General features: G+C 42.9%; 1 protein-coding gene across 5 annotated transcripts in view; it reads left to right on the top strand.

Annotated features, from left to right (window-relative positions):
* STAT3 (signal transducer and activator of transcription 3) overlaps positions 1–26,760 on the top strand; it is a 69,195-nt gene that overhangs the window by 16,409 nt on the left and 26,026 nt on the right. For all 5 annotated transcript variants that reach the window (XM_047093308.1, XM_047093306.1, XM_047093307.1 and 2 more), the window contains 3 exons: positions 20,699–20,849; positions 21,767–21,911; positions 22,902–23,000. In XM_047093308.1, coding sequence (XP_046949264.1) covers positions 20,722–20,849; positions 21,767–21,911; positions 22,902–23,000 — 372 coding nt within the window. In that variant the 5' untranslated portion in view covers positions 20,699–20,721. The remainder of the gene's footprint in view (positions 1–20,698; positions 20,850–21,766; positions 21,912–22,901; positions 23,001–26,760) is intronic.

The raw sequence follows: 26,760 nt of genomic DNA, 5'->3' as shown, positions 1-26,760 counted from the left end.
AAAGTAACAAGAGTGGGTTGAGTACCTTTGTGATCTTGATGAATTTGTCTTGGGGTTCAGGAACATTAACCTAATTGATGGAAAGACTAGGTATGGTGGGCTGGAGTATTACCAGAGACTTCTGCAGTACCACATTGGATGGGTTCTGTCACCATTTTGCTCACCCTTTTAGTGATATTGGACACAAGTGAACACCTTTTTTCTTTAATTTTTTTAAAATGTTTATTCTTGAGAGACAGAGACATGGCACGAATGGAGGAGGGGCAGAGAGAGAGGGAGACACAGAATCCGAAGCAGGCTCCAGGCTCTGAGCTGTCAGCACAGAGCCCGACGCGGGGCTGGAACTCAGGAGCTGTGAGATCATGATCTGAGCCGAAGTCGGACACCGACTGGGTGGCCGACTGAGCCACGCAGGCGCCCCAAATAACCTTTTTTCTTTAAACACTGTGGGGGTGCCTGGGTGGCTGAGTTGGTTGAGCAGCTGCCCATATTTCTCAAATGTCTAAATGTATCTCTCTCTCTCTCTCCCTCTCTCTCCCTCTCTCTCCCTCCCTCTGCCCCTCTCCCCTGCTCTCACTCTCTCTCTCTCACAAAACGAAATGAAATGAAATGGCTTCTGTGACAGCCTATTCCTCTGGTTTTTCTTTGTCTTACTGGGCTTTCCCAGCTTCCTTTCCTGGTTCATCCTCTACCTGAACACTCATGTTTGAAGGACTTCAGGCCTCCGTCTGGGGCTTTCTTTTCCTTCCTTCTTCTATATTCTGTCCCCAGGTTATCTCATCCATTATTTTGGCTTTAAACATCATCTCCATTCTTTTTTCAACGTTTATTTTTGGGACAGAGAGAGACAGAGCATGAATGGGGGAGGGGCAGAGAGAGAGGGAGACACAGAATCGGAAACAGGCTCCAGGCTCTGAGCCATCAGCCCAGAGCCTGACGCGGGGCTCGAACTCACAGACCGCGAGATCGTGACCTGGCTGAAGTCGGACGCCCAACCGACTGCGCCACCCAGGCGCCCCAAACATCATCTCCATTCTGATGATTACCAGGGGTGTACTCCCAACCTGGGCCTCTCCAGGCTCCCGATCCCTGTGTCCTGCTGCCTACCTGACATTTCCCCTCAGATAGCTTGGTGTTGTCTCCCGTGCATCTTGCCTAAAACACAACTCTTAAAGTTTCTTGTCACAAGCTTGTGCTGTTCTCCCCACTCAGTTTTCCCCAGTCGAAGTAAATGGCATCATCACGTACCCCGTTGTGCAAACCCCAAATCTGGGAATCTCTTTCATTTCCCTGTTTCCTCATACCCCTGCTTCTCTTCAAGTCATCTGCAAATCCTGTCAGCGTTACCTCTGAAGTTTTCTTAAATTCCTGTTCTTGTCTCATCCTGACTTCTGTTCCAGCTCTGTGGTAGACTGGATACCCTGAAAACCCTGTTGTGCAAAACACCAAGAAATGCTGGATAAACTGAGCGTTCAAAAAAAACTGGGGAAACCTACAGAGGCAAAAAGCAAATGGAACCTTACCAAAAAAAGGGAGAAGACAACGGCTTAACATGGGGCTTAAAGGCCACTCTGGGCAGGAGACCAGGCCTTTGGTCTTGGTGAGGAGTTGGAGCAGCCAAGTCTCCTAAGGGATGCCTGGGTGGCTCAGTTGGTTAAGCCACACTTCGGCTCAGGCCATGATCTCACGATTCATGGTTCGGGAGTTCGAGCACTGACTGCATGGGGCTCTGTGCTGACAGCTCAGAGTCTGGAGCCTGCTTCGGATTCTGTCTTCCTTTCCACCTGCCCCTCCCCCACGTGCACTCTGTCTCTCAAAAATAAATAAACATTAAAAAAAAAAAAAGAATTCCTATGCATACGCCTGCCATTTTAACATTTGAATTTACACTGTCTTTTTGGTCCTGGAAACTCCAAGCTAAGGTTTTAACATCAAGAGGTCTGTTTTCCTTTAGAAGCCAGGACAAATAGTTACTTCCTCCAAGATGCCTTCCCTGACTATCTAGAGCATGCCAGCCTGACCCCAGTCACTCACTATCCTGTCATCTTACTGCTCTTATCACAAGTGGTAATTACTTCCTTATTTACTTGTCTGTCTTCCTCCATCTCAAGGAGGGCAGAGACCTGTTTCGTTTGTCACTCCATACCTGGCTCTTGGTTCCTGACTGGTGTGTTTTTCTTTTCTGAATGAACAGATGGATGAATGAGTCAAGTAAGGAGGTTCCTTCCGAGGGACGATGAAAGGATGGTACCTACATTTTATTTTATGGCATTTATTGGCATTAAGCATTTCACTTGAAAACAGAATTATGATTCTTACCCCAAAATGCATATCAATAATTTAGAAATTGAAGACGTTGACTTACATCGCAAACAACAGTCCTCTGTCCCACTCCTCCTTACTTCTAAGCAGAGTGCTTCCCAGATTGCCACTTTCCAAGTATTGGGCTTTTTCTGCTCCTATTTACTTTCGTGCTTTTCAGTAATATGCTTACACTGCCGTTTTTGACCTATCAAAATTTTAGATACTGTTTAACTTCCTGTTGTCATTGGTGAGGATGTATTTCTTTCACCACCACTGTTCCTTCCCATCCCTTATAGTAGAGTGGTCATAAGTTTTAATCCACTTGGGCTAAACTGCCAACGATGTGTATTATTTTGACTAAATATTGCTCACTGGTAAGCCAAGCAGCATATTACGATTGCGTTTCCTTTCATATACAAATATTTGTTTTTTTTCCTGGAGTTAATATTTTTATTTTTAAAACTTGCTTAGTTTTCTTTATATCTACTGCCAACTTCCCCCAAATGCTCTGGCAGGTTTCTCAAATGCCTAGCAGTTTACTTCAAATGCTTAAACACACTGGCCATCTAGTCTTTATTTTCTTTTCTTTTTTTTTTTTTTTTTATTTTTTTTTTTCAACGTTTATTTATTTTTGGGACAGAGAGAGACAGAGCATGAACGGGGGAGGGGCAGAGAGAGAAGGAGACACAGAATTGGAAACAGGCTCCAGGCTCTGAGCCATCAGCCCAGAGCCTGACGCGGGGCTCGAACTCACAGACCGCGAGATCGTGACCTGGCTGAAGTCGGACGCTTAACCGACTGCGCCACCCAGGCGCCCCTAGTCTTTATTTTCTTGGCAATCACCCCCACCCCCATCCCTGTCCTGCTGCAGTCAGGGTCTCCTATGTTGGATTCCCTTTTTCCCAGATCCCCTGTCTTCTTCATTTGCTGAAGCACACATTCCAGTAACATGCTATCAAGAAAAGGTGTGTGGAAAGTCAGTTTTTTGAGTACCTGAGTTATCTGAAATACCTTTTATTTTTCTTCGCACTTGAATGATTATTTGGGCATCACATCATTTGCTCATCATTCTGAAGGCCTTGTTGGCTCAGTTGGCTTTGAATCTTTCAGTGTTTGTGCCGAAAGTCGATGCTGTTCTGATTTCTGATCTTCTCCAAGAGACCCAGTTCTTTTCTCTGGAAGCTTGTATAACTTATTTCCTGTGTTGAAATCTCACTGGATGTGCCTTAGTGTGGGTCAGTTTTCATTCATTGGACTGGGTAGTAGATGGGCCCCTTTCCATCTGGAAAGGGAAATTCTTATTCTTTCTTTTGATAATTCCTACCTTACCATTTTTCCCTTCTCTTTTTTCTGGGAATCCTCTTGGTCAGATATTGGATCATCAGAGTTTTGTTTTGTCTCCCCTCTGCTTCTGTATTCCATCTTTTTTTGTTTTAGAGTATCTTCTGGGATGTTTCCTTGGCTCTTATCTTTCAAGCCATCTACTTAATTTTAAGTTTGGCTGTCATTTTCAATTTCCAGAGTCCTTTTTCAGTTATCATTGTCTTTTTCATCTTTGTTTTCATCCTAATCCTGTTTAATGTGTATAACTTGTCTCTCTGAAGGTTTCATAGTTTTGTGAAATGTTTATATGCTCCTAGTATTCTCCGATTCTTGGGTTCCTCTTGTGTTCATCTCTCTCTCCCTTCCCCCCTTTCTCTGTCTCTCTGTTTCGCTGTCTTTCTCTCTCACGTTGGAGGTTTTCTTCAAAAGTGTGGTAGTTCTTAGAGTCACCTGGCTGGCTTAGTCGATAGAGCATGTGACTCTTGATTTCGGGGTTGTGAGTTCAAGTCCCATGTTGGACTTAGAGCTTACTTGAAACAAAAAGTGTAGTACTTTTTAGTTCTCAGTTCAAGTTGAATGGTCTCATGTGCTTGTCGAGCTTCACTGTGGAGTGATTGGGGAAAGTCCTGGCTGCCGGGATTCTGGGACCTGATGTATGTAGCTTCTCACCTAATCTCTGTTGTTTTAGTTCAGTGAACGTCTCGCCCTCATCTGTGTCTGGTGTCCCCAGGTCTGTAGTTGGCTTTCTCCAGACAGTAAGTACTCTGTCTCTTGCTGGGTTCAGAGAGAGGTAATTATTTGGGGGAGTTTCAATAATACAGATTTTTCAATGAGTTCTCTTATTTTCAGCTAAACATTTCATCCCTGCCATCAACCATACCTACCCTCTCCAACTTTGAACTTTTGGGGGGGGGGTCATACAGTGTACCTCTGGTTAGAAATCCCTTCTTCAGGCACTTACTATTTAGTTTTCTCAGCTGTTCTAGGTCAGTGATCATGTCTCCACTTTCTGGATTCCAGAACTTTATTGATAGCTTTTGTCCACTGTTACGTCATTTCCCATTCTTTGTCCTTGTGGGTTTATACCCACTGCCCCTGCTTTACTACCACTTTCGTGAGGTTTTGGATCATGGTGAACCAAGAGACCTATGTCATGTTCTCTGGAGCACTTGTGTGTTTGCACATGCTAATTCCCAGTGCCGAGACTGGTTACCCCTTCCTCTCTAGCGTTACCATTTCTCCTGGAGAGACTCTATACCTTGTAAAGTATCTGCCTTCTCATGTCCATTTACATGTAATTTCCATTTACATGTAATTATCTTGTTACATGTCTGCTCTTCTTTCAAAACCATATCTTCTTTGACGGTACGGACCAGATTGTACAACTCCCACGAGCACTATTTGCCTTGTTTTAGAGTTGTGTGGCCCCCGACATTGTACATTCCTCTTGCTCTGCTGGGGACTATGAATTCTCCAGTTTTCTGTCCCTCGTGGCTTGGCAGAGGCGCTCAAGTGTTTAGTGAGCCAGTGACACCTTTACATGTGTCCTCTTAAATGTCACAGATGGGCCAGAAAACCTGTGAGATGGTATAATATATACCAGGGTGGCCATAGTTAATAATACTGTATTGTATTATTAAGAGAATAGATCTTAAACGTTCTCATCTCAAGAAAAAAAATTAGCTGAGCTTCTGGTGGTCATTTCACAATATCAAACCATTAGTTCGTGCACCTAAAAGTAACATGATGTGATGTGTCAATTATATCTCAGTAACACTGAGCAACAAGGAAAGAAAACCTCTGAGAAATGATGCATTTTGTTTCTGTGCATTTTTCTCTGGTGAGGTCACATTTATGTGGTCAACTTTTTTTTTTTTTTTAAGCCCAAAAACAAAATACCTCTTCAAGAGAATAACAACTATGACCCTCATTTTCTGCCTGGGTAGATGATTTTCTCTTTGCAGTCAGTCGTCTTTTCCTCTCTAACCACATTTTTTCCAGTTATAAAGTTTAAGGCTCCATCCACTCCTTGCCTCTTAAGTCATAGTGTGGTGGAAAGAACCAGAAACTAAGTCAAGAGGCTGCCTGCCGGATTTTGTTCCCAACGCTCACGTCAATGGTCTGTTTCCATGTCTGTAAAGTGAGCAGGTTGGATTTTATATATTTTAAGAGCTCTTGAACAACAATAGCAGAAATGTTTTTTTGTTATTGAGTTGGAGCCCAAGTGTCTTGAGGGCAAAGCATTGAAGAGCAGGCAATTGATTTACTGTGTAAAGCAGTTTACTATGACTGTAGGTTGGGTCTTAGACCTTTTACTTTGGGAATATCTCAAAATAAACTTACTCATCCAAGTGTTTTTCTGTTTTCTGAGATGCCTTATTTCAGTGTCTGTATGCCAATATTAAGTTAGGCTGTAATTTCTTAGATTCCCAGATAACTACCAACGGGCACATGCCGTGAAATATACCCTCTTTTAGATGATATCAGGGTGCTAAAGTCTCATTATTGCATTTAAGGAGAAACGACTATATCCGTTTAACTTTATTATATTTTATTTTTTTAAGGTTTTTTCAAATTTTATTTTATTTTTGTTTCCTTAAGTAATCTCTAAGACCAACACAGGGCTTGAACTCACAATCCCGAGATCAAAGAGTCCCATGTTCCACCAACCGAGCCAGCCAGGTGTCCCTAGCTTTGTATTTCAAAAATTTTTCTTCTGAGGCTTGCGTTTTAACATAAGCTCTTCTTTTGGGAAATTTTGTCATTTGCTTGTCTCTTCTGGTAAATCTGCATGAATCATTGCACCTATTAGCTCATGCTGAAGGAAGACCAGTGTATGTTCTTCCATGAAGTTCATTAGCTTTTTAAGGCATTTCAGTCTTCTCTGTGCTAGAAGAATGTTGCAGATTAAAACACACACACACACACACTTATATAATTTTCATTCATTTAGTCAACAAATGTTTGAACATCCTGTAGGTACTGGGGAGGTAGCAGTGAGCAAAAGAGAGTCTTTGCTCTTGTGCAGCTTACATCCCCTAGCAGGCGGTGGCGGAAGGAGATAAAAAACACGTGGTATGTTGGCGGCTGTCGAGTACCGTGAAGAAAAACTCAGCCGGGGTAGATGTGCTCTCTTCCATGGAGTGGTGTGAAGGGATATTTTGTGCAGAGGTGTGAGTGAGGTCAGAGAGCGAGCCACGTAGTAGTCCAGGGAAAGAGCTTTCCAGGCAGGCATGGTATGTTCCAGAAGTAGAAAGGGGACCAGTGTGGGCAAAGGGGAGAGCAGTGGGAAAGGAGGTCAGAGAGGCCTTCAGGAGCGAAATGGGTCGTCTGGTGGGCTGAGGTAGGGGTTTGGATTTTTTTCTGAGTGGGCTTTGAACAGAAGAATGGAATGATAGGACTTCTCTCTTGAAAGGATCTGTAATGTGGAGATTAGACTGCGGAGGGACAAGGGTGAGCACACCAAGACCAGTTAGGAATTTAGCACATGGTGGCAGCGAGGTAGGAGGTGGGCTAGGTGAGAACTGACACTGGCTCAGATTAAGATTGTAGCAGCAGAGGAGATGGTGAGAGGTGCTCACATTCTAGATACATTCTGAAAGTAGAGCCAACAGGATTTGTTAATGGATTGGATGTTGGAAGGAAGAGGAGAGAGGTTGGAATCAAGGCTTCTTTTCTTTTTCTTTTTTTTTTAAACGTTTATTTATTTATTTTGAGAGAGAAAGAGAGAGCACAGGACAGGCAGTGAGAGAGAGAAAAAGAATCCGAAGCAGGCTCCACACTAGTGGTGCAGAGCCCGACGCGGGGCTCGAACTCGCAAACTGTGAGATCATGACCTGAGCTGAAACCAAGAGTCAGATGCTTAACAGACTGAGCCACCCAGGCGCCCCAAGGCTTATTTTCAAGGTTTGTGGCCTGAGCCCATGCAAAAATGGAGTTGTCATTTGCGAAAATGGGGAAGTTGGCCGGGAGAGGTCTTTAATGAGGAGGTTGGTTTGGGGTGCTCTTTAGATCCAAGTGGAGATGCTGAATAGGCAGTCAGGTATAAGACTGGAGTTCGTGAGAGAGGAGAGGGCTGGGGATGTAAACTTGGGTATTGTCAATTTGTAGATGGAGAGTGAGTGCACAGAGAGAGAAGGGGTTTACTATTAAACTAGTTTTAACAGTGAAGCCTTTTCCTTTAACACTGCAAACTCTTTGCCTTGTAAATATGGAGAACAAACTGAGGGCTACTGGAGGGGTTGGGGGAGGGGGGATGGGCTAAATGGGTAAGGGGCACTAAGGAATCTACTGCTGAAATCGTTGTTGCACTATATGCTAGCTAATTTGGATGTAAATTATATATTTTAAAAAATTAGAATAAAAAAACCCGCAAACTCTTTGTCTCATGGAAGATAGACTCCGTAAACATGGATTCTATCACTGTGTTAGTAAAGATGTTGCTGTAGTTATCAAATGCAATAACCCCCTTCAGATTCAGTGGCACAAAGCCCCGACCATTTTGTTACGTCCACGGATGCCGTGGGCAGAAATTCAGATAGGCACAGCAGGGGTGGCTGTCTTTGCTGCACAGTGTCTGGGCCCACAGCTGCCTTGAACGTCCAGGGCAGCCATCGTCCGGAGGCTGCTTCACCCACAGATCTGATGCCCAGGCTGGGATGAGTCAAAGGCTCATCTCAGCTGGGACTGCAGACCAAGTGCCTTCACGTGGCCTCTCCTGCCTTGGGCTTCTCACAGGGTGTTGGCTGGGTTCTGGGGAACGAGCCTTCTAAAGAGAATCGGACGGGAGGCTTGGAAGTTGCATATCGACACTTCTGTTGTACTCTGTTGGTTGGAGCAGTCGTGGCCTTGGCCAGATTCAAGGGGAGGGGACAAAGACCCCTTGTCTCAATTGGAGGAGTATTAGAGAAATTAGGGTCGTGTTTTATAACCACCACAAATGCCCTTTGAATTTGAGGTTCTGCCCTAAACCACAGTAACTTTGAAGGAAGGAGTTCCAACGCAGGATCCATGGATGTGTGTTGTCAGCCCCAGTTGTGCATTGCTGCGTACTAAGTGACCAGGATTACCTTAATATCTCTTTAGGGGAAGTGGCCTGAACAAACTTGGGAAAAGGTTCTTGCTTCTCTCCAGTAAGTAGTGAGCTATATTATGGGTCTGTGATACCGAGATTCAGAAATTTAAGCTCCCTTTCTCTGGTTTATTTCAATTTCCTGTCTTTGAAGAATATTAATAACTTACATAGCATTCCAGATCAGTGGATGCTTTTCTGACTTTGTAATTGGGGCTTTGTCCAAAGATACAATACCCACAGGCTTCGGGGCGCCTGGGTGGCGCAGTCGGTTAAGCGTCCGACTTCAGCCAGGTCACGATCTCAAGGTCCGTGAGTTCGAGCCCCGCGTCAGGCTCTGGGCTGATGGCTCAGAGCCTGGAGCCTGTTTCTGATTCTGTGTCTCCCTCTCTCTCTGCCCCTTCCCCGTTCATGCTCTGTCTCTCTCTGTCCCAAAAATAAATAAACGTTGAAAAAAAAATTAAAAAAAAAAATACCCACAGGCTTCTACCAGCCTCTTGCGCTTCTTCTCCCTTCAGTTGCCCTCAAGCCTGGAAATTTTGACATGACACTTTGCTTGCCCAATCCAGTTGTTTCTCAAGGACTATACTCTTTCTGTTTTAAAGAGTTGGCAAAGGGCTCCTGGCTGGCTCAGTCGGTAGAGCATCCAACTCTTGATCTCGGGGTTTTGAGTTCAAGCCCCACATTGGGCGTGGAGCCTACTTTAAATAAAATATATAATAGGGGCACCTGGGCGGCTCAGTTGGTCAAGCGTCCGGCTTCAGCTCAGGTCATGATCTCATGGTTCGTGGGTTCGAGCCCAGCATCGGGCTCTGTGCTGACAGCTCAGAGCCTGGACTCTACTTCAGATTCTGTGTCTCCCTCTCCCTCTTCCCTTCCCCACTCATGCTCGTGCTCTCTCTCTCTCTCTCTCTCTCAAAAATAAAACATTCAAAAACTTTTTTTAAAAAAATAAAAATGAAAATTGGGGTGCCTGACTGGCTCAGTCAGTAAAGCACGCGACTTTTGATCTTGAGGTTGGTTGGCCTGGCCCTCAGAATAACTCTTCCTAGATGCAGTGTCCTCGCCTGGGAGAATCTGGCTGATTCAATAGAGGGATAATATCCCCGCGGTTTATTCGTTCGGTGCGTGTTTTTGGAGTACCTGTCACGAGCCGGGCACTGTGCTGGATGCTGGGGGGTGAGGGGGAGAACACGCTACTGGGCAGCAGCCAAGCAAGCTCTCGTGGAGCTGGCATCCAGCGGTGGTGGTTACGTGTCGGTTATGGAGTCCTGGTGTTCGGGTCCCCGGCGGCGGCAGGGACAGAAGGAGGGTCTGGTGGGGGGTGAGGGGCGTCTTGGTGTTTTTGAGCAGCTAAAAGAAGAGCAGAGTGAGCGCCGGGAGCTCAGCCAGCAGGCTGGGGCCAGCCGAGGCAAGAAAGACAGGGCTCACCAGGCCATCGGTCACATTAATAACACAGACACTTAACATGTTGTGCCAGCTGTGTCTTAAGTGCTTCTACACATTGAGTCATTTAGTCCTTATGGTGATCCTGTGACGTCCTGTTGTCTGTCCTTTCTCATAGGTGAGGAAACTGAATGAAGCACAGGGAGGCTAACTGGCTGCCACTTGCTCCCACACACCTAAGTGGGGGCACCTGGATCCGTGCTGGAAGCACAACGCTGGTCTGCTTTGATTTTACATATTTTGTTTTTCGGCCCAAGAACAATGCAAAGTCATCAGAGGCATTTAACGTAGGGGAGTGTTCAGATCAGATGTGGAAAATGGACTGGTGGCAAGCAAGCACATGCAGGGAGACAGTCAGAAGCTCTCATCATGGCCCATGTGTGTTTTGGCTCTGAGCTTTCTGGCTGATTTTCTTTTCCCTTCCTGACTCCTTTTCTGGGCGGGGAATGGGAGAGTTTGTGCGTCAGAGTACAAGCCCCAGACCCTTTCTGTTAAATAGCAATGTGCTACTTCCCCCAAAGCATTTATTCTTGGGTTGCAGAAATCTTAATGTCTTGAGGGGATGGAGCCTGATTGTAATTTACAGACCGAATAGTCTTTGGAGGCCACCCAGCCCCGCGGCTCTCCCAGCGTCAGAGTTACTGCTGCGACATTTCTCAGGGTGAACATTTAATCTGCATTTGAACACCAAAGGCCGCAGGAACCTGGGAGGTTGTCCCTTACTCCTCCCTTTGTCTGGGTCACCTTTGCCCTTGAGACAGTCACCAAGCCCCCTCCCACCTCCCTCTTTAATATCTCTGGAAGACGTCCACCTCAAAACAGCTTTGAGGCTGCTGCCACTGCCAAATCTCACCTTGATTATGGCAGCCTGAGGGATCTTTCTGAAATATAAATCAAATTGTCACCAGTCTGCCTAAAACTTTTCAGACTTCCTTATTGCCCCTGGACAAGGGTTCATATTTCTCCAACCTCATCTCATGCCATAGACTTTATACAGTCACTGCAGTGTTTCTGCTTCATTACAACTGCCTGGATCCCAGGCCTGGAGATTATTATTCAGTACATCCGGAGTAAGGGCCAGCATCTGGCTTCTGAAAGCCGCTCAGGTGACTCCAGAGTTGAACCCTGATCCCTGCTCTCATTCCAGGGTTCTCAAAGTGGCCACACGTTAGCATCATCCGAGAGATGTTAAATAGCAAAACGTGGATCCCTGCCTCAGTGATTCCACTTTGACAAATCTGGTTTGATTTCCCAGGCACCTCTACTTTCAAAGAAAAAAAAAAAAATTGCTCTTGTAATTCTGATCTGCAGCCAGGGTCGGGAACCTCTGTTGGCAGAGGGCATACTCCAGAGGGCAGGATCTGGGGTAGGTGTTAACGAGGAAGCAGATTGGCTCTGAAGTGTTTCACCCTTTCACGTACGGATCTCCACGTATCGAAGAGCCAAACTTCTGTAATTGTCTTACCCTCTTGGAACCCCGCTTCCTGTTCCCCAAGTCTTCTTACTGGGCAAAACATTCAAGTTCTCCGACTCCCCACACTTGATTGCCTGCTCTGAATGTGCTTGTTTTTTAGTGCACTGTTTAAATTGTGGTGTAATTAGAGATTCATTCTAGATGCGGGCCACTTACAGTGGGACGGATAGATTCTTTCATTCAAACACTGTATATGCCTGTTTAAAATACCATAAGATGGGGGTACCTGGCTGGCTCAGTTGGTAGATCATGTGACTCCTGATCTCAGGGTTTTGAGTTCAAGTCCCGTGTTGGGCAGACAGCTTACTTAAAACAAAACCATAGGATCACATTGGCTTGATATCATGATTGACTCATGGGTTACTTAAGAATCAATGAAAACTCCCACTCTGGGCTGATGGTGAAGAGCAGGAATTCTGAAAACGGACTATGTGGATTAGGGTTCCAGCTCTGTGCCATGACTACCTGTATGACCTTGGGTAAATCACTTAAAATTCTGTACCTAGTTTCCTCCTCTATAAAATGGGGATACAAATATATCTAGGTCACAGAGTTGTGAGGATGAAATGAGTAAATAAATAGATGGCAAGTGCTTAAAACAGTGCCTGGAACATATAGTAAGTGCCATATAAATTTAGTGATAGTCATTGGTTATTTGGCCTGCTCTGAAACCAAGGTTCTTACTTTCCATCTTTTTCTTTCATTTGGATATCACATAGTTGTTTTCACCTTTAGTCTTTTTAGGACCTGGAGCTATCCTTAGGTGAACTATGTAAGGAGATAACTTGATCAAAGAACCATGGGACCCTCCTGTCTTTCTTTTCTCCTGTTACATACTTACACTAAAATCACAGTGTTACAAACTCCCTCCCTCAGCATAGGACACAAAGACCCATTAAAATGCACGCATTTGACATGGCAAGGTAAACTGACTTTATTATTTAACATGGCTAATCTGATACATTAATCTGTTCCCCAGGGCATTGAGGAAGTGGATTTAGCATAAGAAGTACCCATGAAAGGAATGTTGTGGGAGGAAGGAAAAAGCCAGCACTACTGTGCCCCCAGCAACACATGGGGGACATGCTTTAAAGCCATTGTTATTTATTTGTTTTTCTTTTTTTTTTTTTTTTTTAACTTTTATAAGTCTTCCAAAAGAGCGGTCCTTCCCCATTTTACTGAAGAAAAAGCCTGTTCAGTAGTCAAGTAATGTCTTTAAAAGAAATAGCTGATAAAATGGCAGGCAGGGTTTGCACCCAGGCCCATCCAGTGTCAGAGCCTCCCGTTGTGCTTGACCTCACACCACCCTGCCTCGGAGTCTGTCTGGTTGGGGGAGTGGAAGTGTCACCAAGTGACGCACACATTTGGTCTGTTTTGTGGTTTTTATCCAGAGCTCAGACCTGTGATCGGGCAACCTCAACCATAAACTGAGTACTGAGTAATTGATGAAGCTTGTCTAATTGTGTTACTTTCAGTTTAGAGGGAATTATGTTTATATTGTTGCGCCTTTCATCTGAGATATTTGTGATCAAATATGGTGCCGATCCCAAATCAAGTATGGAGAATACGTCCATTTTTAAAAAATTCTTTGACACTGGGGTACCTGGGTGGCACGTTTGGTTGAGCTTCTGACTCTTGGTTTCGGCTCAGATCATGATCTGGAGGTTCATGGGTTCAAGCCCTGTGTTTGGCTCCATGCTGGCAGCATGGAGCCTGCTTGGGATTCTCTCTCTCTGATCCTTCCTTGCTTGTGCTGTCTTTGTCTTTCAAAATAGATAAATAAACTTAAAAAAAAAAGAAAAGAGGGGCGCCTGGGTGGCTCAGTTGGTTGAGCGACTGACTTCGGCCCAGGTAGTGATCTCACGGTTTGTGAGTTCGAGCCTCCCATCGGGGTCTGTGCTGACAGCTTGGAGCCTGGAGCCTACTTCTGATTCTGTGTCTCCCTGTCTCTCTGCCCCTCCCCCGCTTATGCTCTGTCTCTCTCTGTCTCAGAAATAAATAGAAACATCAAAAAAAAAAAAAAAAAGAAAGAAATTCCTTGACACTTACTAGATCTGAAATAACTGGAGACCTTGGTAATTCATAGTTCTCGGAATCCTTTTGTCAAAGATGACTGGATGATATAGGGCAGCTGGGTGGCTCAGTCTGTTGAGCGTCTGACTGTGGCTCAGGTCATGATCTCACGGTCTGTGAGTTCGAGCCCCACGTCAGGCTCTGTGCTGACAGCTTGGAGCCTGGAGCCTGCTTCAGATTCTGTGTCTCCCTCTCTCTCTGCCCCTGTCCTGCTCATGCTCTGTCTCTCTCTCAAAAATAAATAAACATTAAAAAAATTTTTAATAAAAAAAATTGTCCTTTTTCTCACTTTTCTGAGTTCTACTCCCCAGTAATTTAGTACTTCTATATACTCAAATTTGTCACGTTAGTAGGGAACTATAATTCACGTTCTTTTAGATCTCAGTGTCCATTTTTACAAGGAAGAGTTGGTTTCTGACTTTAAAGCAAATCCTATTATTTGTAACTAAATATATTTGAATATTACAATAGGTGTAGTTGGATTGGGCACTCAGCTGTTAATATTTTGTCTTTTAAGGAAATTAAAATTAGATTTATATATAAACTTATTATAAAGCCAAACACTTGATCTTCTACCTTATAAAGGTACTATTTGGATTTGTAAGCAACGATATTATATGTTTACTATACAAGCATACTTATTTTGAATTGTCTTTTTCTAATTTGAAATTCCAGAGTCTTAATGTCTAAGGTAATTATGAATAGTTAAATTACAAATGGTTAAATAGGTAAAGCTGTAATATTAAAAAAAAATTTAACATTCATTTATTTTTGAGAGACAGAGAGACAGAGTGTGACCAGGGGAAGGGCAGAGAGAGAGGGAGACACAGAATCTGAAGCAGGCTCCAGGCTCTGAGCTGTCAGCACAGAGCCTGATGCAAGGCTTGAACCCACAAATGGCGAGAACATGACCTGAGCCGAAGTTGAACGCTTAAATGACTGAGCCACCCACGCACCCTAAAGTTGTAATATTTAAATGTAGGCTCTGTGGGGTGCCTGGGTGTCTCAGCTGGTTGAGTGTCTGACTCTAGATTTTGGGCTCAGGTCATGATATCGCAGTTGTGAGGTTGAGCCCTTTGTCAGTCTCTGTGCTAAGCATGGAGCCTGCTTGGGATTCTCTCTGTCTCTGTCTCTGTCTCTGTCTCTCTCTCTCTCTGTCCTTCTCCGTCTCCCTCCCTCCCTCCCTCCCTCCCTCTTTCCCTCTCCCCCTTCCCTCCCCCTCCCTCTTCCCCTCCCCTTCCCCTCCCCTTCCCTTTTTCCCTCTCTGCCTCTCCCTCTGCCTCCTCCCCCACTCACATGCTCTCTCTCTCTATACATATATAAAAATTTAAAAAAATTAAAAGTGAATATAAAGCTGTAAAATTACAATGGTCCTAATGTTTTAAGATTTATTTTTAAGTAATCTCTAGCCCAATGTGGGGCTCGAATTTACAACCTCGAGATTAAGAGTTGCATGCTCCACCGACTAAGCCAGCTAGGTACCCCTTATATTTTAATTAATTAGTTAATTAATTAATTTTCAAAGTAGGCTTCATGCCCAGTGTGGAGTCTAATGCAGGGCTTAAACTGATGACCCTGAGATCAAGATCTGAGCTGAGATCAAGAGTTGGATATTTAACCTACTGAGCCACCTAGGCACCCCACCCCTAATATTTTAGAAGAGAGAAAATATATACACACTCTGAGTAGGTTAAAAGGTATTACATGAACATGGCAATTGTAGTTCTGGAGAGTGGGATGGTAGGATATGGGTGATTTTATCTTTTTTTTCCCCTTAAGTTTTTTTTTTTAATGTTTATTTTATTTATTTTAGAGAGGGAGAGGGAGAGAGAATCCCAAGCAGGCTCTGCACTGTCAGTGTGGAGCCTGACACAGGGCTTAAACCCACGAACCATGAGATCATGACCTGAACCCAAACCCAAGAGTTGGATGAGCCACCCAGGCACCCCTGGGTGATTTTATCTGTTGGATTTCTGTTACTTTACACTTTGGTTGCCTTAGTCACTGGCCTTTTCTAACAGCAAAGAGGATGTTAGAATAGGCAACCAATAAAATATGTCTATGCTGTATTTATAATATAGGTATTTCGAACATAGATTGTGGCTAACACCCAAAGGAGAATCTTGTGACACATTGCAAGGTGGAACAGAAATTATCTTTAGATCACTTTCTGTTTTGGATTGTTGTATGCCCCTGGGTTTTGTCTCTCTCCTCACTTTGGCCCCTCACTCCACTGCCCCTGTCATAAACGCACTGGTGCATGGATGTGAACTGCAAATCTGAATTTAAAATGAAGTTTTATATAGTGATGTAATGAATCCCTTTCGTAAGCAGTCCTGATTTGTGTTTCTCAACACATCTCTTGGTTTCCTTAGAATGCAGTACATAAATGAGAACTGTGACTTTGGATAAACTTTTTAGTGATCTTTACAGTAATAAGTTCCCCATTAGACAATAGCTGTTTGCTTTATGACTTGTTGGTAAGTTATCCCCAAGGGGTTGAGAAATTCCTGTTTTGAAAAGTCCGGAAAGTCTTTGGTGACTTACTGTTTCATTTTTATTTTTCTTTTCTCTAAAGTTGTAGAGAACACGATCACACTGAGGTTCCCCTCCTATGCTGGCACCTCCTGTCTGCTAACCTAAACTTAGCACTTACACCTTGAGAGAACGACGCCCGATGTCATGCCCTAAGCCAGCCCCTGTATGGAATGAACTCATTTCTCTCCTGTGCACCCAGAATGATACTTGGCATTCAAATTGTGCAAATCATTTTCTGTGTGTCCTGCTGTTCAGTGAAAGTGGTTATTAAATCACAGGCTTCCCCCTATTCTGCAGATGAGAAACACTTTAGTTAGACCTTACATGGAGCTCTTTAGATTAATTTGTGATTTGGAAAACCAGAACTGAGATTGTGAAATAAAGTAGGCTCTTGTAAAACTTTTTCCAGTAAAACAGTTGCCACAAGCTAGTTGGCAATGGTTTTCGTAGACAATCTGGCTAGTGATCTCTTAAGGGTATGCAATTCTTATGAAGAGCATGTGGGCTGATTGCCCTGTAGCTGCTGTTAATGAAATAGGGTTTGTAGCTAAGCAGCCTGTAAGGAGATCAGCACTATTTGACTCTTTGCCCATGTTCTCCTTAAAAATACTACCTGCTCTCTGCCTTCAATTTACATTGATTAAAAAAAAAAAATAGGATAGCTATTACGATATTACCTAGAGTGATTAGACTAAGAAGCAGAGCATAACGTCAGTCATTTTTGCTTCAATTTTATGGGAAAAAACTAGTAACTGGTTTCTGGTCTAAGTAATGACATAATTATTGTACTACTTAACTATATCCCATTTGTGTTGTCTCCCCACTAAAACCAAAACCTCAACAACAAAAACCCCTCTGAGTTGTGGACTTGAAATGAATTGGGCAATTTTCAAGAACTTGTAATTTTTTTAATGGTTTGAAAATGCAGACATTCATGTGCGACCTCAACATTCATCTCTAATTGAGCAGGTGTGATGGGATGTTGCTTTGTGGCTCTAACATGGAACATCAGGGAATAGACTGTGATGGCTCTACATTTGTATCCAAGATAAGCAATTAAATAATTAGTCTATTTTTTATCAATTTATAACACTGAATTTTATAAAAAGTGAGTGTCTAGGGGTCCCTGGCTGGCTCAGTCTGTAGAGCAGGCAACTCTTGATCTCAGGGTTGGGACTTCAAGTCTCACATTGGGAAAGAGTGTACTTAAAAAAAAAAAAAAAAAGTTGTCTATTTTTCTTTAAATCCTTTATTAGGAAAACTATAGCTTTTTGGTTACACAAGAAAAGCAGTATCCAAAAAAATAGAATGCAAGTCACATATGTAATGTTAAATTTTCTTTTTAATTAAAAAAAATTTTTTTTAATGTTTGTTTATTTTTGAGAGAGAGACAGAACATGAGCGGGGGAGGGGCAGAGAGGGAGGGAGACAGAATCTGAAGCAGGCTCCAGGCTCTGAGCTGTCAGCACAGAGCCTGGTGCGGGGCTCGAACTCACAAACTGTGAGATCGTGACCTGAGACGAAGTCGGCCGCTTAACAGACTGAGCCACCCAGGTGCCCCTGTAATGTTAAATTTTCTAGTAGCCACATTAGAAGTAGAAAGATTTAGTGAAATTAATTTTAATAATATATTTTATTTAACCCAGTACATCCAAGATATTATCATTTCAACATTAGTGAGATATTTTTTTTTAACGTTTATTTATTTTGAGACAGAGAGAGACAGAGTATGAACGGTGGAGGGGCAGAGAGAGAGGGAGACACAGAATTGGAAGCAGGCTCCAGGCTCTGAGCTGTCAGCACAGAGCCCGACGCAGGGCTCGAATCCATGGACTGCGAGATTGTGACCTGAGCGGACACTTAACCGACTGAGCCACCCAGGCGCCCCAACATTAGTGAGATATTTTACATTCTTTTTTTTTGTATTAAGTCTTCAAAACCCACTGTACATTTTACACTTTTTTTTTTTTTTTAAATTTTTTTTTTTCAACGTTTATTTATTTTTGGGACAGAGAGAGACAGAGCATGAACGGGGGAGGGGCAGAGAGAGAGGGAGACACAGAATCGGAAACAGGCTCCAGGCTCTGAGCCATCAGCCCAGAGCCCGACGCGGGGCTCAAACTCGCGGACCGCGAGATCGTGACCTGGCTGAAGTCGGACGCTCAACCGACTGCGCCACCCAGGCGCCCCTGTAAATCTAGAGTTTCAACACATTTGTGTGCAGTAGACTCTACATAAATTGACATATTATACAGATTTCTATGCAGATCACATCCTGAGAAACATAAGGCAGATCTTGACCCTTTTAGTTCTGAGGCAGATTTTAACCCGGCCCTAATGTGAATATTGTAAGAGAATTCTAATGGCCTTTGATTTCTTATTGAGGGTGACACACGCCACGGTTATAATGCCTCAGCTACCCCTTTCATTCCAGCCAGTGTTTGGTATACATGTACCACTGCCCAAGCAGCATCTGTCCTGTGGCAGGTTGGTCTTGGGGGTGGCAAGGAGAGGGGCAACCGCAAAGGCATGGTAGATGAACGTGTTTGGGAGGTTCCTAAGAGGATAGAAGACATTGTTTAGAAAAAAAAAAATTCCCAAGCACCCAGGAAACTTACTTAATTCCCCTCTAATGCTGTTGGAAAATTGAATTTATTTGTGGAAACGTATTGGTCTGATTGGGGCAAATATCTCATTCTGAAATTCTCATCTCTTTGCTTTATTGAATTTTTTTCATCAGTGGAATTTAAGCCCTTGGTACATGAGGAGGGAAATACCTCAGGTCTGTGCTATAAGTGTAAAGTACACAACGGATTTAGAGAAGTCAGTACCAAAGGAAGAATGTAAAGTATCTCTTTAATTTTTGTGCAGTTATATGTTGAAGTGATAACATTTTATACTCTATGTAGATAGATATGTATGTCTATGTATATCTACGTAGATATATATACCTATGTATATATCTACATAGATATGTATATATATACTATAAATTTTGAGTGTTTTTAATTTTATTATTTGTTATTTTTTTAAGTAAGCCTGTGCCTCACACGAGGCTTGAACTCACCAGCCTGAGATCAAGAGTTTCATGCTCTCGTGGGGCGCCTGGGGTGGCACAGTTGGTTAAGTATCCAACTTCAGCTCAGGTCATGATCTCACTCTCTGTGAGTTTGAGCCCCACATTGGGCTCTGTGCTGACAGCTCAGAGCCTGGAGCCTGCTTCGGATTCCATGTCTCTCCCTCTCTTTGCCCCTCCCCCACTTGCGTTCTGTCTCTCTCTCAAAAAAAATATAAATAAATAAACAATTTAAAAAATTTTAATTTACTTGTTTCTTTTTAGTTTTTTAATATGGCTACTAGAAAACCCAAGATTCTGTATGTGGCTTGCATTACATCTCTTTTGGATGGTGTTCCTTAGATTGTTCATTGTTCAGTATAAAAGACCACTGGGGGGGGGGGGGGTGCCTGGGTGGCTCAGTCGGTTAAGCGGCCGACTTCGGCTCAGGTCATGATCTCGCGGTCCGTGAGTTCGAGCCCCGCGTCGGGCTCTGTGCTGACAGCTCAGAGCCTGGAGCCTGTTTCGGATTCTGTGTCTCCCTCTCTCTGACCCTCCCCCGTCATGCTCTGTCTCTCTCTGTCTCAAAAATGAATACAAACATTAAAAATTTTTTTGAAAAAAAAAAGATATTTCCGTGACCCAAGCTATTCAGAAAGAGGACTAAAGGTGATTAGCCAGGTTGGTTTCTCATACCTGAGCATTTCCCTGGTGTATTCATGAGCTTGTATGCCTGGGGACAAAACTTGTATGCCTGGTATTTAGCATCTCTTCTTTCTCATCCCGGAATGAGAACTTTCAAAACAAAATTACTTTTCATTGAGTGGGAGAATCCCAGGCAGGTCCTTGCTTATACTTTTAAACCTGTATTCCTTGAGTTTTGCTCTCCGTCCTCCCTGAGCAGCCACATTCCGCATTTTGGTTTTAGTTTAGGGTTTGGTGTATATTCCTTCCAGTTCACCCACTGAAAAGGGGGGACTGGGTGGAAAGGAAGGAGCTAACATCTGTTCAGCATCTGTTGTGTGCCAGGCACTGGGCTGGGTTCTTTGGAAATATCTCAACAACCATGAGAAATAGAAATTATGATCTCTTCCTCTGATGAGGAAGTGGAAACCTGGAAGTTATGTAATTTTTCAGCTTCACATACTTCTGGTAGATAATGGATTCTGGAACTTGGCAGAGGCCATGCTGACCTTGACATCCTAGCCAATAAGAAGTTGCGATGTGGTTCCAGAGTTAGAGACTGTGAATGTGTACGTATTGTTGTACACGGGGAGAAACACGCAGGATCCTTTCCAAAGCATCTTTTATTCCTAAGCGCAGACCTGATGCCTGTGCTGGGTAGGTGGGGTGTTTCTAGATTATTGACTCCTACTTGGGCTTGCAGTGACCGTATGAACACTTTGGTTTACAGCTGGGACCCCTGACTCCCGCAGGATGGCCCAATGGAATCAGCTACAGCAGCTCGACACACGGTACCTGGAGCAGCTTCATCAGCTGTACAGTGACAGCTTCCCAATGGAGCTGCGGCAGTTTCTGGCCCCTTGGATTGAGAGTCAAGATTGGTAAGTCCTTCCTGAGAAACTCCCCAAATTGTCAGGTTTTGGTTTGAGTCAAGAGACGTAATGTGCTGTAGCTTCATTCTGTGCTACCTATTTCATCAAAAAACTTAGGGGTGTAGGTGGTGGGGTGAAAGAGATCAGGAGATAAAGAGGTACTCTCGGTCTTGTAAAAACGTTTTCTGTATTAGAAGTGTGTGCGGGCAACTGTCTCTTGGCACACTGAAGCAGCCTGCTTGGTGGTGGATGTTTTGAAGGCTGATTTGGATCTCATTGACTTGGTGAGATCCTCTGTGTGTTCTGACACTCCAGGCATGTGCTACAAATATTTTTTATCTCAGTGAAAGTTCTGGCATGGGTAGAGATTCGGGCCCATAATTCTGATTCCCTTTTAGTTATAGGAAGAGACACAGATAAGAGAAATAGACTCTTTCATAGAGGAGATAATGGCACAGAATTCCAATGACTGTTTCCTTCATTTTAATGTGTTCAGATCCACCTATTAATTTTCATTTAATTCCGGCCTGTGACCTAGTTTTTCTAGAGTTTGGTGAGGGGCCAGGGAGATGATGCAGAGAGGATGGAGATAGACCGTGCCAGCCTGGGATTGCTTATTAGCTACTACTAATCTGACCTCAGAGCTAAGAATTTAAAAGCACAACAGCATATCTGTCCACTTCACCTGAATATTTTTATAAATATAGACTCTGACAGTGGCTACTGGGATCTGGAATAATTGTTAATAATCATCGAATTCATAATATTTCTTGTTGCTCAGCAAGGTGAATCTAAGTGATGAGTGGGTTAAAGCATCGGCTTTGCCTTTGTTTTCTACCCTCCTTGATGGTGGTTTCTATGCGTGTGCATGCACATGTGTGTGTGTAGGTTTCAGAATCATTCTGTATCCTTCTTCCTTTTCCTAGGGCATATGCGGCCAGCAAAGAATCACATGCTACTTTGGTGTTTCATAATCTCTTGGGTGAGATTGACCAGCAGTACAGCCGTTTCCTACAGGAATCGAATGTTCTCTATCAGCACAATCTGCGAAGAATCAAGCAGTTCCTTCAGGTGTGATGAGAAACTTGACCCCCGCAGAGTAGGGTGTTCACTTTCTGTCCAGGAAGTATTTCTTTTCTCATGTGGCTAAGTATTGAGATCCTATCTTGTACTTTCAATCAAAGGAGAAGCTAGTAGCCCTTTCTCAAACCTCTGTATACCCACCCTTGAGCATCTTTATCTGAAATCCACTTCTTTTGTCTGTTGAGGTAATGCTAGGATTGTTATGTTAATTATATTGTGTTAGCATGTTAATAACATGATCAGTAACTACTGGTTTCATAGGAAGATGAGTTATTTTTATTTTTTAATTTTTATTCATTTTTTAAGAAACTTTAAAAAATGTTTATTTTTGAGAGAGAGAGAGAGAGAGCACACAAGCAGGGGAGGGACAGAGAGAGAGACACACAGAATCTGAAGCAGGCTCCAGGCTCTGAGCTCTCAGCACAGAGCCTGGTACAGGGCTTGAACCCACGAACCGTGAGATCATGACCTGAGCCGAAGTCGGATGCTCAACCGACTGAGCCACCCAGGTGCTCCAGTGACTTATTTTTAAATGTTAAATGTTTGACCATAACTGGATACTCTTAGACAAAGTCTGTTGCCTTTGAGCAGGATAACATACTGTCCAAAGACTCAGACTAACATGTCTTCAGTAGATGTAATGCTCATCAATCTATGAGGAAGTTAGCTTTTTTTTTTAATTTTTTTTAAAATTTATTTATTTTTGAGACAGAGAGAGACAGAGCATGAATGGGGGAGGGGCAGAGAGAGAGGGAGACACAGAATCCGAAGCAGGCTCCAGGCTCTGAGCCATCAGTCCAGAGCCTGACGCGGGGCTCGAACTCACGTACCGCGAGATCGTGACCTGAGCTAAAGTTGGACGCTCAACCAACTGAGCCACCCAGGCGCCCCAGGAAGTTAGCTTTAAGTTAGCAAAGTTGGATCCACATTTCCTTAGTCTGCTGCTACTACTTTTCATTCTCTCTCTCCCACCTACAGAGCAGGTATCTGGAGAAGCCAATGGAGATTGCCCGAATTGTGGCCCGGTGCCTGTGGGAAGAGTCCCGCCTGCTCCAGACTGCAGCCACTGCAGCCCAGGTGAGCCGTGGGAAGAAACAAAGCACTATTGAAGATGTGCTTTCCTTCTGACGTTCAAAGATGTGCTTGCTCTTACCCAGTTGTTAGGGCGTGCACCGACCTCCATGGTAGAAGTGGGTGTTTTGGTGTTTTTTCTTCTATCCAACGAAAAGAATTCATTTTTTTTTTCTTGAGTATATAATGCACTCTCCTTTAAAAAAAATTTTTTTTTTAACATTACACAATGGTACAGGGAAGAAAGTTTTACAAAAATCTGCAATGTCACTCCCTTCCTTTATTATCTCTTCCCAGGAAACCAACATTAATAGTGTGGTGTATATGGTTTCATACCTTTCTCCAGACTCGTATAGATTACAGAAAATACACACATACACACACACACACACACACACACACACACACACACACACATATCATATTTAAATGGTTTTGCTTCTCTGCCTCTTGCTTTTTTCATTTAATATCATGTCATATAAATCCTTCTAAGTCCAGTAGTGTAAAGCTAACTCATTTTCTTTATTTGCTCTATAATATTCTGTGGTATAGATTTGCTATACTTTATTCAATTATTCTTTCTTTGACATTTGCTTCATCCTGGTTTTTTTCCCCCCATTATAAACACTACTGCAATGTCTCCCTATACAACTTTATGTTTGCACTTTGATTTCTCTATGATAAATTTCCAGGCATGGAATTGCTGGGTCAAAGGGTATATATATTTTAGTTTCATAGATCTAGATTCCCTTCTCTAAAGACGGTACCAGTTCACGTTTGCACGAGTGGGGTATGATAAGGTACTGTTCCTGGGTGCCACCTTGGATATTATTTGAGACTGAATCATTCAGGTTCATGTGCATTTCTCTTTTGTGCTTAAGTTTGAGAATATCCTCACTAGAGCTAGAGATGTGGTTAGCCTAGGGGATAGAGAGAACATGACACTAACTTCCACTGGGAAACAGTTCCATGCCACTGGCCCCATCACTTCTGTTGTTATATGACAGACATATCACTTATATTGATACATGATAGACATATCTATCTAGAACATCTAATATATTATCTATGTAGAATATCTAAAATATCTATAACATCCAATCTATTATGTGTGTATGTGTGGATATATCTTACTGTGTTGTGCTAGTTATCATGACCCCTTGCTTTAGAGGAGGTTGTGGTCTGGGAGAAACAGAAAAATCAAACAATTTTATAATGCAATAAAATATAAAATTAAAATATACTAAAAAAGAAGAACGAAACTTAAATAGATCAGTGACCATAAATATAGATTGAAAAAGACTTTTAAAAAACTGTACACTCCCTTTCCCACCAAAAAAAAAAAAAGCCAATAGGCCCGATGGTTTAAAAGTTGTATTTTAACGGACTTTCATGGTATGGATTGTTCTGTTATCATTCAAACTCTTCCAAAGTCTAGAAGAAAAGAGATGTTTCCAACTTATTTTATGAGGCTGGAATAATCCTAATATCAAAACCCAAAAAAGACAGTGTAAGTAAAGAAAATGATTACGATTTTGGTATTCTAGTTAGGGTACCAACCATGGCTTATATTCTAGGAGTGCAAGGATGGCTCAACATTAGGAATTCTATTAATGTAATTCATAAAATTAGTAAGATAAAGAAGAAAAACCTTCATTTTTGTTACACAACAAATGTAGTGTCCATTCTAGATAAGAAGTAAGAAACTTTCTTAACACAGTAAATAATATTTGTCAGAACTTTCTTAACACAATAAAGAATATTTGTCAGAAACCAAACAGAACAGTATGCACATGATGGAACACTAAACTATTCTCGTTAAAAGCAGTTACAAGATTGAGGATGCCTCTTGCCATTAATGTTTTTCTGAAGGATTCAGCCAATACAGTAAGACAGAAAAAGGAATGAGGGCATAAATGTTGGAAAGCTAGAGACAAAATTGTCATTATTTATAGATGGATAGGGCTTCCTACAAGATCCAAGGGAAATAATTAAAAAGAAACAAAAAACAAAAAACAAAAACACCACTATTGGAGGAGCACCTGGGTGGTTCAGTCAGTTAAGTGTCTGACTCTTGATTTTGGCTTGGGTCATGATCCCACGGTTCCTGGGTTCGAGCCCTGCATACACCTCTATGCTGACAGGAGCCTGCTTGCAATTCTCCCTCCTTCTGTCTCTCCCCCTCCCCTGCTCACGCTCTTTCTCTCTCTCTCTCAAAATAAATAAGCTAAGAAAAAAAAAAAAAGAAAAATAAACTATTGGAACTAACCAGAGTTTAGGAAGATGAATGCATTCAGGATAAATATTTTAAGAATTTTATCTAATTTTATTTATTTATTTATTTATTTATTTATAATTTTTATTTTATATTTTTGAGAGAGACAGAGTGCGGGGGAGGAGCAGAGAGAGAGGGAGACACAGAACCCGAAGCAGGCTCCAGGCTCTGAGCTGTCAGCACAGAGCCCAGCATGGGGCTCAAACCCATGAACCGTGACATCATGAGCTGAGCTGAAGTTGGATGCTCAACTGACTGAGCCACCTAGGCATCCCTATTTATTTCTTTCTGAGAGAAAGAGAGAGAATCCCATGAGGTTCAGAGAGAGAAGGAGAGAGAAGGAGAGAGAATCAGAGCCCGGAGCGGGGCTAGAGCTCACCCGATGTGGGGCTCAAACTCATGAACCGTGAGATCATGACCTGAGCCAAAACCAAGAGTCACACGTTCAACCGACTGAGCCAGCCAGGTGCCCCACCATCGTAACCATTTTTTAAGCGTATAGTTCAGTAGTGTTAAGTTCAGTAACATTATTGTGCAACCTTTCTCCAGAATGCTTTTCATCTTGCAAAAGTAAAATTCTGTACCCATTAAACAGTAGCTCTTTTTCATTCCCCTTTTATTCTAGTCACTGGCAACCACCATTCTACTCTCTGTCTCTGTGAATTTGACTACTCTGGGGACCTTATTAGAAGTAGAATCATAACACTGTTTGTATTTTTGTGACTGGTTTATTTCGCTTACCGTAATTCCTCACAGTTCATCCTTGTTATATCACATGTCAGAATTTCCTTCCTTTCAAAGACTGAATAATGTTCCACTGTACGTATACCCCATTTTGTTTATCCATTTGTCTGTTGAGGGACACTTGGGTGACATCCACCTTTTGACTCTTGTGAATAATGCTGTTATGAACATAAGTGTACCATTGTTTTCTCTTACAAGACAAAGATGTAGCAGGAACATAGAAGAAAGGACATTTAAGTCTAACTGAGGGAGTCAGGGAAGGTATCACGGAGAGAGAGATTGTGTTTGAGCCAAGACGTAAGGCTGATTACATGTGCACCAGGCTGATGAGGAGAGAGCCCTCCAGGCAGAGAGAAGATCGTGTTCAGACAGGGAAACCTTAACGTGTGTATTCTTGGGAGGAGTGTGGAAAATTCAGCATCTGGTTGGATAAGGAATGATCAGCTAGTCAAGGGCTATATTGTGAACATCTCTTTAGTCATGCCCAACAGCTGGGCTTTGGAAGAGCAGTTTGCTGCAAGGGTCCTGTGGCCAGACTGCCTGGGTTTGAGCCCCATAGCTCTGCCACTTGCTGTGGAGCCTCAGGCAATGGGGGTGTTCCTCTAGTAGGAATGACTATAATTCCTACTTCATGGAGCTAAATTAATTCATGCCTGTAAAATGCTTAGAACGGTGCCTGACACATGTGAAATGAGCATTAACTGCTTTCTGCTGCTGCCATCACAATCACTGTCACCATCATGATCA

Source organism: Lynx rufus, unplaced genomic scaffold (genome assembly GCF_022079265.1).
Source record: "Lynx rufus isolate CCGP_SWC_20201006 ecotype Redwood Valley unplaced genomic scaffold, mLynRuf1.p SCAF_34, whole genome shotgun sequence".
Taxonomy (NCBI): Eukaryota; Metazoa; Chordata; class Mammalia; order Carnivora; family Felidae; genus Lynx; species Lynx rufus.
This window is presented reverse-complemented; position numbering and strand designations above follow the sequence as displayed.